The 12385-nt window shown below is 39.2% G+C and overlaps 1 protein-coding gene across 13 annotated transcripts in view; it reads right to left on the reverse strand.

Annotated features, from left to right (window-relative positions):
* The window catches only part of LOC119974015 (ERC protein 2), a 1008595-nt gene that overhangs the window by 409938 nt on the left and 586272 nt on the right, over positions 1 to 12385 (reverse strand). For all 13 annotated transcript variants that reach the window (XM_038812801.1, XM_038812804.1, XM_038812800.1 and 10 more), the window contains one exon: positions 11306 to 11441. In XM_038812801.1, the coding sequence (XP_038668729.1) occupies positions 11306 to 11441 (136 nt within the window). The remainder of the gene's footprint in view (positions 1 to 11305; positions 11442 to 12385) is intronic.

Genomic DNA, 12385 nt, shown 5'->3' on the forward strand with positions numbered 1-12385 from the left:
TCCGAACATTTCCATGGAGCAACTCTACTCATTAAAATATCAGGATCAAATCTGAAATGATAAAAAAGGTAAATTGTCACAATCTACCAAAAATATTATTTCATATGCATTAAACACAGCACTGATTAATGGTTCTGCCCTGGAATTTTCAACTTTCTACCGCTCATCTGTAAATGTAAGATGAGTATAAAGGTAAACCTGCAATTAAAAAAGGTTAAGAGAGGGCCAATTCAGTCTAAAGTATGGAACTGTTGGTTTATAGGCTAGACATTGAAAAATGGTACACATAAGACGAAAGTTAATCAAGTCATGAAACGGTAAGGATCTGTAGACTCCTAATTTCTGAAAATGGTTCTTTTCACAACTATAAGTGAAAACAAAACAAAAACAAATAAAAGATACATAAGCTGTTGTTGGAACTGGCTGGTCACACAGGGACGCTGTGTGCTGGTTATCCAACATACAAATTGAATTTGACAGCAGGATAGCAATTTAATTCACTAAAATCAACAGTGAACGTGTTATCCGTTGCAGTACTGAAGGACCAATTTTAAACCCATATGTGGAACCTGACAATGCTGGTACTTTCAGAGTTTTGCAGCACGTTGGTGAAACAAATAATGGCTTTTCGACAGACTATTTTTAAACTGAGATTTTTAATGCAGTCTAAAACAGAATGACAAAAGCAGAGAGATATTATGCAAACAGCACTAGTCAGCATTGTACTTTTGAAGAAAGGAGTGCAATTATGATTACAAAGTCGAACCAAATTATGTGATGGAACAATTTTGTACTTTATGTGTGATAAATTTAATGAAATAGTTCATTAGAACTTTATAATGTAATTTTGTATTTAAATTTAATGTTCAAAGAATATATATATGTATATATTTAAACTACCCTTAATATATACATCTTAAACATGCTCATCTGCCACATGCTCAACCACACCAAGTAACTAGTCAGAATGAAGCTATTCAGCCAGTGTCCATACTAACTCTTGACTAGAGCAATCTAAAATACATTTCACTATGCTATTTTCTCCCCATAATCCTGCTTTAATTTTTTTAGGCCAACTCCTCTATCTCTTCGTGAGGATTCAAATTGATGATTCATCTTCACAATTCCCAAACAAAGAAAAGTTACCATTTGCCCCATGAAAGCTCATCATAATTTTAAAAGGCCTTATTAACCTCCCTCTCAACATCTCTGCTGCAGTGGAACTACCTTGTAATTCACCTCATTACTGTACATTGTCTTGTAGGCATCCATCTTGATCTCTGGACACCATACATTCTCTATAGTGGGGTGCCCAAAATGTACACTGTACTCTGCAGTTTAATCATTGCCTTGCAACAAATGTATTATTCCTGGTCATCCTCATACTCCATAGTCCAGGATTTAAAAATGCAAAATACTACTGGCCTTTTAAATGGCAATATATACATCAGCGGGGCCCTCATGCAGCCCAATTGGGTTCTGAGTGTGGCTCACGAGACATTTTGTTGACTGTTGCCCATGCACAGAGTTGACACATTCAATGGGTTTCCATCTGCGTAGCTTTTTTCCTCCAGGTATAACTGAGGTGATATGCGCATAGAGCAATGGCACATGAAGTGCGTGCATATTGACTGCGAGAGCCGTACGCTCCCTCGGCATCCAATCAAGCGCAAATATTTATTTTGTTTTTACCACTTGAAGTTGATGACAGTTATATTACTATTTGAATGATTGAGTACTTTCTATAACTTAATATTTGGTGTGCATTAAATGTATTCATACTTATTCAAGGGTCATAGTTAGTGAACATGCCCGAGATGAAGGAGGGACACTAATGCGGCTCAATGGCTAGCCTAGGCTACCCATTACTGATCTACAAACACCTAGATTGTTACGGAATTGCATATTTGAAATCTCTAATACCATACCATTCAGCAATCCTAAGCGGATAATACCATGCTTTTTTCCTCCCAAAATCATTATTTTTAGTACCAAACTGTATTAGCCAATCATTCACTATTTCCATTAAACTATCCATGTTGTCAAGTCCACTGCAATGTTTTCTAAAGTTTTTTTTCCATTATCAGTAACTGCCAATTATGCTGCTTACAGCCAAATCAAAATCATCTATACCAAGAACTGTGGTCGATGGTACTCATCATATTTTCAATCACACTTCCAACCAATCACCAATTTAAAGCATAAATTCTTTATTTCCTCTCCTTCCAGCGCCTTTCTATTTATGTTTCTACATTTCCTCTGAACATATCTATTCCATCATCTTTGTCTACCAGCCTCATCTTCAAAAGAACGCTTAAGTTTGCACAATCACACTGAAATAAATTATATAAAGATGTGATTGCAGGATATTTCAAAGAATTACTTCAGATTCAATATGTCTTTGCACATTCAACATAGATGAAAAATGTTGCCGTTTGCTGTAGGACAGAAACATTCATGTTTTCATTAAAGGCGGTAAGCAATAATTGCTCACATTAAATCAATTAAAAATTAAATTGCACACACTAAAACATAGGTGTATTCCACATTATGGACGAAACATATGTTAAACTCAGTTCTCAAGTGCACTTGTAGCATAAGACTTTGATTGCTTAGCTTAGTAGATTTCTTTATGTGCTTATTTCTGTAAATTTTAAAATGAATCCATGGAAAAGCTGTAAAATTTAAATAGGTAATAGGATGAATTATTATTTTTCCAGCAGCATGCTTTTCCTGTATTGAGTGTGAAGAATTGCACATTATTTATCAAAATGTCATCATGTTGAAATAATGCCATGCATTTCAATGCAATTTATTCTATCATGCTCTCTGCTAATAAAAAATGGAAATTATTTCCCAACACATATTTTTACACAAAACAGCACCCTCCCCTCCCCTTAATTTAGTGATTGGAGTCTCTACAGTGTAGAGGACCATGATTTACATCCACAAGCTGATTTGCAACATTTCTGACTTTGTAAATCAAAGTTTTTTTCCCACTTTAAAGGTGTTATATCCATATAAATTTACAACATATTGTCAATTGTTAGGTTAACATCAAAACAAAGCCCAACTTGATCCAATGAAATGTTATTATACCTATCTGTGCGTGCATCAAGGTAAGACGGTGGTTCTCAGAGACAGCGCCTGTTTCCACTGCACACTGACTGAATGGCTAATTTCTGACTAGTGCTAATTTCATGAGTCATAATCTCTGTCAATCTTGGTTATAAAGTCAACAGGAGAATCACGATTCTAATTTCAAAACTTTCTATTTTTTGTACAATGCCTGAGCAGACTCTGTGACCAATTCAATGTTTGCAAAGATTTCTCAATTTTTGAAAGCCGCATGTTGGGCCTGGATTTTGCTATAAATGGCAAAGGAAAATCTGCTGCTGTTCAGGTCGCATACTGTTGCCCAGACTCATCAGTGGAGGCTTCTAGTTCTCCAGTGATCGTTTTAATACGATGCCTTCTAAAATAAATTTGTGGTGTCTGAATAGGGCAAGCCACAGCAAGAGTCTTCAATTAATCATATTGAAGAATCCTCACTCTGCTGCTGCAGAGTCTAAACCATTAAGTAAAACACAGGAAATGTAAGTTACAGGAAGCAAAATAAAGATTGGAATATACAGAAGAGATTAAAAAGGTAATTAAGAGATAAACTGGAAAAGTTTTAAAAAATTAAATCAACCTTAATTTTCATCTGAGGGAATTATATTCCATGTTTGTTGAATTAATTTTTCAGGGCTACAGAGGTTGTGCACAAGCAATTCTCTCTATTACATTGTTAAAAACTCACTTGTCCCTGAATGCATGAGCCCTAACATTATCAACCTCTTTAATGTGGAACTAGTGTGAAATACAGCAAGCTTGAGGCATTACAGTACTGAGTCGATCACCCAGGACTGTAACAATGCACCCTAACTGCAATTTTGGACACCAGACGTTGTTGTCAGACATACACTGAAATAATGATGAGTGCTACCACATCAGGTCAGTCAAGTATGTTAAAATCAAAGAAAGATTCACATTGCTATTTGAGGGTCAAAATATATACTGTCAATATCACTAACCTCAGTTTCCCCCATTACACGCTATTAGCCAATTCACTGCAATTTAGTTCCTACTGAATTTTGAATTTATTTAAAATCTGTTGCAATGAGCAAAATGCATGAGAAATTGCCTGGAACTGTCGAGATATATTTGTGCAACATTTGTAATTTCACAATAGAAAATATAGTATACCTTGAAAAAATAAATTTAAAACTCTTCAGTGATCCAGTTCTACCATAACAACTCTGCCAATTACATGCATTATTTTCTTCATTTAAGATAGCGAGCATTTGTGTTTCCATCTTCAACTACTGTAATAAGGTACATCTGCTCACTGTTCTCTCAATCACAAATAAGGTGGTAAGCTGTTTTTATCCTTAAAAATGGGCTTTAAAAATTCCGATTAGCACTTAATTTCTGACTATAGCTCAATCGTTCCCTGTAAAGTCTGATTAGATTATTTCTTTCTGCGTTTAATATTGTGGCACAGAAGCATTGGCTTGCATTTTGTGGTCAGCGGAGAATGAACGACATCAGCTGTTCAAAACACTTACGCTTGCCCACAGACTCTGTGGGGTTTTGCACTGGAACTTGTTCGAATTGGAAAATCATTTAATCACAGAATCATCTCGAGAGAATACACAATGTATGTGAACAGAACAAAACTCGGTTGATCTCCTTAACCAATCAGATTGAAGAACTGGTAATGAGCAGTGCAGAGTCTGAACCAGGAAGTATAAGTTAGAATATTTCATTCAATGACAAATCAGGTAGAGAAAGCAAAACAATTAGAGGGACAGAAAGATGGAATTAAGTAAAAGAGATAAGGGATAAACAAAAATAATATCCATTTTCTTAATTTTTGAAATTTTCACAATTATGAAAATTAATTTTGAGTGTCAAAGATGTTGTTGGCAATAATTAAGCCTTAACACATCATTAAAAATTTACTTTCACTTGAGTTGGCAAGACCTAGGGTGGGATTCTCCAGCCACGTCTGCCCGGCAACCGGAGAATCCCGCCTGAGGCAATGGAGTTTTCCATTGTACGTAGCTCGCCCGTGGCGTTCCTGCGGCGGGCGAGGCAGGAGAATCCAACCCCCTAGCCTTTTCTGGCAAATTTCATGGGTATCTATCATGTAGGTACAGGAACTTAGGACTGTTCCATATGTTTTAATGCAGTCACTTTACGAGATATTGGTGTAGCGAAGGTTCTGGGGGAATGGGCAACTATGACAGCAACTTCCTCATTTTGACTGCACATATGTCATTGCCAGAAGTTGCTGTCTGCTTGATTCTTGAATAACAGTAAACACAGATAACCTCACCATTATATTCATCGCAAGATCCAGCCCAAAATAAGTATAGCATTGCTATTATGGGATTGGAATGGGTGTACCTGTGGAGATGTTAAAGAAGATATAGCTTTTATCCCCAATTGTTTTGACCGTTTTCATTTAAAACAACAATATGTAATTGAAAGTGTAGTTTCTGCATTAGCTGTGAAAATCAGGATCCAGGTATTGTTTACCCACACCATGTACAATACCTAACACGCACGAAGACAACCTGCGTGGGAAATCCCATCTGTCCATGTGCATTTTAACCTGTTATACGCTGGTACATCAAGCCACATCATGTACAAAACAAGCAGACTATGGTTTCTGAACAATTAAAAGAAATTGTTTTGGCTCTGCTGGCAGTCTATCATGTGTGGAGTCTTAGCATCATGCTTTAGAGTTTCCAAACCTAGATACTGAGAAATTCAGATAGGTAAAATTTCAATTGGCCTGATTTTGAGTGCACACTTTATCTCAAATTTGATGCATCTCATTTCCCTAAGTTAAGAGAGGTGAGGCCAAATTCATATGTGCGGCAGAAAGTTTATCAGTGCTATATTCCGGTAAGCTATAAATAAACACAGAGCACTGATAAGTTTTCTGCTGTTTGTCCAGCTAGGACATTTCTACTTGTTAGGCTAATAGTTTGCATGGCTATCTGGAGTCAAAAGGTAAGAATTCCAGTGTCTAGCCAATCACTATCTCTGATTAATAAGGTGCTTATTAGGTAGTTGGCCAGGCATCAATGATACTCTGAACTACTTGAAGGTTAGCTAATTTTCCATTGGTAATCATGCAGCCTTGGAGCCATCTCAACCCTCTTTCAGAATGTGATAATTATTTTTTGGTTATGCCTAGTTACAAAAATGTGAATGTAAACCACCAATCTCAATATCATTTCATATGCCTGCATGTGTCTTCTGTTGCAACTCCACTATATAAATGGCTAGTTATTTTTCTGTTAAGAATGGATAAAATAATCAGTTCCTTGAAGTAGATTCTATTACTGTTGATACATTCTTAATCTGATTATCCATGTGTTGAATTTTCTCCAGAATTTGCATTTAACACCAGACAGCTTTGTATGTTGAAACATTTTCAATTTGTAACATCTGAATTTATGAAGTCAGCACTATTTACAAAGGGATAAATATCACTTTGTAGCTACCTCTGTGGAAGTCAATATTTGTACATTAGTTTGCTCTGCACTGACTTTAATGACCTGTGCAAACTTGGCTTTTATAACCTTCCTGAGTTTCCCCCTCAGCTGCAGATTTCTTCAAATTAAATTCTTTCAACAATGGTACAGTTTTTCTCCTGAACAGGGGTTTAAAACTTTGGCTGTAGTTCAAAACACATTTCAGCAGCACATATGGAATTTATCCACTACTTAATAGAACCCCCACTGGCCAAGTGAAGACAAATACATACAAGCTCATCAGAGTTAACAATCCTGAAATATTAATATTTTACTTAATAACTAGATAAATGCCAATTGGTTTCAAACAGCGATTCATTTAAAATGTGGCCACAGTGAATTTATATCCCATTGTATATTAATCGTTTATAGATGTTGGTTTAATCTTCCTTCATTACTTTAGTATGTCACGTTTGGGACCAGGTTTATTTCCACTTCATATCAAGTGACAACATAGAAAAAATATCCTTTTACAGAGAAGATGTTGAGGTTGATTTTTAAATCCATATAAAGCAAAATTAGATTGAAGAATATTTGCTGCGAGAAATTTTTCTGATGTACCAATTCTCGTCTTCACCCTTAATTGGCACAGTAGCACAGTGGGAAACATGTTGCTTCACAGAGCCAGGGACCCAGGTTTGATTCCCGGCTTGAGTAACTGTCTATGCAGTCTGCACGTTCTTCTCATGTCTGCGTGTGTTTCCTCAGGGCGCTCCGGTTCCCTCCCATAAGTCCCAAAAGACGTGCTTGTAAGGTGAATTGGATATTCTGAATTTTCCCTCTGTGTAGGCACTGGAGTGTGGTGACTAGGGGATTTTCACAGTAACTTCATCGCAGTGTTTAATGTAAGCCTACTTGTGACACTAATAAAGATTATTATTAATCTTGCATTGTCGTTAAGCTAAACCAGATAATTTGACGTTCAGCTGTACCATCTATTGAGCTAATCGAACAGAGCTCAACTTTCAGGACTGTTCAAACTAACCTTAAACCATCACATTAGACAGCCAGAAATTAAACAAAGCTGAAAACTGTGAGATCCCGCATTCTAAAATTTGCCAACAATAATTATTTTTATCCTCGTTTAAAAAGTAGTTGGCCTTGTGGCATGCACTTTTTGTGAAGAAAACTGAATGAAGCCAATGCAAGCAATGAAAAGTGTGAAATTTGAGGAAGAAACCAGCATTGCAAGCCCTACTGTCTGATCGACATATTTTAAACAGTGAAGACAAACTCAAGTTCTATCATGACTGTCTAGCAGTTGAATATCTGCAAGCTAACACAAGTAGGCTAATTTGCAATGGAGAAAATAAAAAGTTAATCATATCATACAAATAAAATGGAGCAGATATTAGCAATGCTTAAGTCGGTAAATGAAGGACTGAAACTGAGAATGCTACAATTTCTGATACATTTTAAATCCAGATGTTTAAATCAACCATTAGCCAGGTACACACTTCTATTTTCTTGGCAAGTAACACACCAAAAATGTGCAAATCTATCAAGCACTGAAACAAAAGCAACCTCGCATGACAGATGTTATATATATTATCATCAGATCTTGTAGTTTTCTGAGAATAATGTTGTCCACTGCGATTTAATCTCACTAATTCAGACTGATTCATGGTTTGCCAGGTTGTAGCCAATGTGGCTGAAGTGGGAAAAGGTTCTCTGAACCACCTTCCTATATCAACATTACATTAAAGATCTGCATGGAAATTCTCTCCAATATCTACAATTGGCTTCACTATAAGAAACAAAAAATGGGATTAGGATTGGCAGCTCAGATGCCTTTCATGTGGCACTGTATTCTGTGCAAATATAAATATCATCGAGTGACGTTAAAAGAACAGTCCAGCACAGGAACAGGACCTTCAGTCCTTCAAGCCTGCGCTGATCACGATGCCTGTCTAAGCTGAAGCCTTCTGCACTTCTGGAGTTCGTGTCCCTCTATTCCCATCCTATTCATGTATTTGTCAAGATGCCTCTTAAACCTGCTTCCACAACCTCCCTCCGGCAGTGCGTTCCAGGTACTCGCCACCCTCTGTGTAAAAAAAAAACTATTTTTTTAATTATAAATTTAGATTACCCAATTATTTTTTCCAATTAAGGGGCAATTTAGCGTGGCCAATCCACCTACTCTGCACATTTTTGGGTTGTGGGGGCGAAACCCACGCAGACACGGGGAGAATGTGCAAACTCCACACGGACAGTGACCCAGAGCCGGGATCGAACCTGGGACCTCAGGGCCGTGAGGTGATTGTGCTAACCTCTAGGCCACCGTGCTGCCAGTAAAAAAAAACTTGCCTCGCATATCTCCTTTAAACTTTCCCCCTCTTCTTCACCTCTTAAAACTATGCGCCATTGTACTGACTTTCCACCCTGCGAGAAAGCATCTCACTATCCACTCTGTCCATGCAACTCATAATTTTTTAAAACCTCTTTTCAGGTCACCCCTCAACCTCCGTCTTTCCAGGCAAAACAATGCGAGTTTATCCAGCCTCTCCTCATAGCTAATATCCTCCAGACCAGGTAATATCCTGGTAAACCTATTCTGTTCCCTCTCGAAAGCATCCATATCCTTCTTGTAATGTGGCGACCAGAATTGTACCCAGCATTCCAAATGTGACCTAACTAAGGTTCTGTACAGCTGCAGCATGACTTGCCAATTTTTGTATCCAATGCCCTGACCGATGAAAGCAAGTCTGCCGTATATCGTCTTGACTATCTTATCCACCTGCGTTGCCACTCTCAGTGATCTATGGACCTGTATGTCCAGATCTCTTTGCCTTCCAATACTCCAAGGGTTCTGCCTTTTACTGTATAATTCCTACCTGCATTGGGCCTTCCAAAATACATCACTTCATATTTGTCCGGATCAATCCCCATCCTCCATTTCTCCGTCCAAGTCTCCAACTGATCTAGATCCTGCTGTAGCCTCTGACAATCCTCTTCACTATCCACAAATCCACCAATCTTTGTGTCGTCCGTAAACTGCTACATTTTCTCCAAATCATTTATAAAATGATTAGTCAGCAAATGATTAGTAAACTATAATGGGCCAAATTTTGCCTCAGGGGTCAACTTGCACAGAAATTGAGGATTCAGTCTAACTTATCTGAAGGACATTTCCATACTGCAGTCACAAATGAAAGACTAGTAAAGGAACAGTATCAAGGGCGCTCCCACACTGGCTGCCCTGTCACAATGCAAAGGAATTCATCAGTCAACGTTACAAGTTTTCTGATTTTCCTCTTTCTACTTCACTAAATAAGGCCATCAGTGGAAAATAGTTTCTAATTTGCTGTTTTAACACTTTGACCAAATAGTTTTTAAGTTACATAAAAGTCAAGCAAAAGTACATTAAATATCCTTAGAGTTCTCGTTATTTTGAAGACCCTGGTCGGGATTCTCCGACCCCCTGCCGGGTCGGAGAACCACCGGGGGGCGGCGTGAATCGGCGGGGGCGGGAATCGCGCCACGCCAGTCGGCGGTCGCTCGCAGCAACTCCCCCCCCCCCCCCCCCCCCCCCCCCCCCCCCCGGTGATTCTCCGGCCTGCGAAGGGTCGAAGTCCTGCCCGTTCTATGCAGGTCCCGCCGGCATAAATTGGAGTAGGTCCCTTACCAGCGGGACCTGGCGGCGCGGGCGGGCGGGCGGACCCATGCCCGGGGGGTGCCCCCACGGTGGCCTGGCCCACGATCGGGGCCCACCGATCCGCAGGCGGGCCTGTGCCATGGGGGCACTCTATTCCTCCACGCCGGCCGTGTAAGCCTCCGCGATGGCCGGCGCGAAGGTGAACCCCCCCTCGCTCATGGGCGGGGATGATGTCAGCAGCCGCTGACGCTACCGCGCATGCGCGGACTCGCGCCATCCGGCGGGGTCCCTTCGGCCCCGGCGCCAAAGGCCTTCCACGCCGGCCGGCGGGACGCAAACCACTCTGTCGCCGGCCTAGCCCCTGAAGGTGTGGGGCGGCCCGACGCCGGAGTGGTTCCCGCCACTCTACTGCGCTGTTTCTGCCCGCCCATCCGATTCCCGGAGAATCCCGCCTCTTGTTCCTGAACTCATTTCCAACTGTGCATCAATATCCAATGACATTTCCTAGCTCAAACACCGTGGGCATGCCATGGAACATCAGATTAGCAAATAATGCTAGTTCCCAGAATAACTCAGTTTTATAGCTACTGAGCAACACAAATAAATTATTGGTCTTCGCAGAGAGCAGAGGCGAGAATGCCTTGACATCTAACTTTTGAAAAATACCCAATGGCGCACCTTAGCCATGGGTTTCCTGGCGACATGGGTTGGATTCAATGGGAAATCCCATTGACAGCGGCAGGACCAGAGGACTCAGCCGCTGGCCAACCTCCCATCGCCAGGAAATATGCCATGGGGAGACCAAAGAATCTCGCACAGATGTTTAATTTTCTTCACAACGCTTTGAAAACGTAAGCTATGTATTTGATTAAATTGATCTGAGTGGGCATTAGATACTTCAATTTAGGTTAGTTTGTGTATAAAGAAAAATTTGCTCATAATTATTACTACTTTCCTTGGGTGAGATCTCTAATCTATGTACATACACAATATTCCCTGTACATCTTGAAGTTTTAAATGTACATTTTGAATTCAATGTGCATGTATAGAGAGAAGGTGAAAAGCACTTGAGGCAGACTGAAAATCTTATGCAAGATGGAACATCATTCAAACCCACCTCCATCTGTTGAGAGTTATCTGTCAAGTTGTCTTCCCGTTTGCGAGCTTCCTCCAATAATTGCGCATTCTTCTTCTTTTCCATCTGCTCTTTGTGTTTCAAGTTGGCGACTTTTTTATTCTGATCCTTTACTTGTCTGAGAATTTCAAAGAGGAGTCACTCAAATAATATAAGTTAATGATAAAATGCCACCTTATTTTAGCCTTAAGCTTACACCCCCACCCCCTCCCACCCACCCAACACCCACAAAATTTCAAAGATTATACTGAACTACACCAGTTGCTTTGACGAGTTTTGAAGGTCACTGCAGCTATTTCGCCACATTCATCATCATGGCACCAAGAATACCCACTAAGACCAAAAACTCAGGCAGAGTGTCATTTTCATGTTCAAATACATGCATTATAATCTTTAGTGCATTATAATCTTTATGCTCAATGCATTTAAGGACATACAATCTAACTGTTATTCTTATCATACTAAATAATGAACAGAATATTCTGAGCAATTCACAGATGATGAACATTCTTAATTTTGCTTAATTAACTGTAATTTAGATACCCTTTAAGGAGTTCACACTATTGCACTACATTTGACAAAGTCCTCCAATACTATAAATGGAGGAATAAATTGGTGTATTTGCCTGTGTGAACAAACAGCATTTGGATTTTCTCCACTTAATACTATTATTTAATAATTTGTCAGTTAGACGAAAAAGGCTTTAGAGTCAATTAATTATTACATTTAAGCAAATATACCACAAAGTGAATATGCACTGTTGTAACCATTCTCAAGGGCAATTGGGATAGGCAATAAATGCTGGCTTTGTCAGCAATGTTCACATCCCAAGGACAAATTTTTAAAAATTATAAAAAGAAATACAATAAGCCCAGTGTCTGTGTTTGCACATGGCAAGTTCAGAGTTGTAGTTTCGAGTTGCACATCTATGTTGCCCAACCATGAACAAAAACACACAGCTCTTTAAAGTTATAACTTCAGTCGCAACAAACTGATAATTTTATCCTTTTTTTGTAAATGGACTTGCGCCACTTCAAGTAAATGGTCTTATTAGGACCATAT

Source organism: Scyliorhinus canicula, chromosome 11 (genome assembly GCF_902713615.1).
Source record: "Scyliorhinus canicula chromosome 11, sScyCan1.1, whole genome shotgun sequence".
In the NCBI taxonomy this organism is placed as follows: domain Eukaryota; kingdom Metazoa; phylum Chordata; class Chondrichthyes; order Carcharhiniformes; family Scyliorhinidae; genus Scyliorhinus; species Scyliorhinus canicula.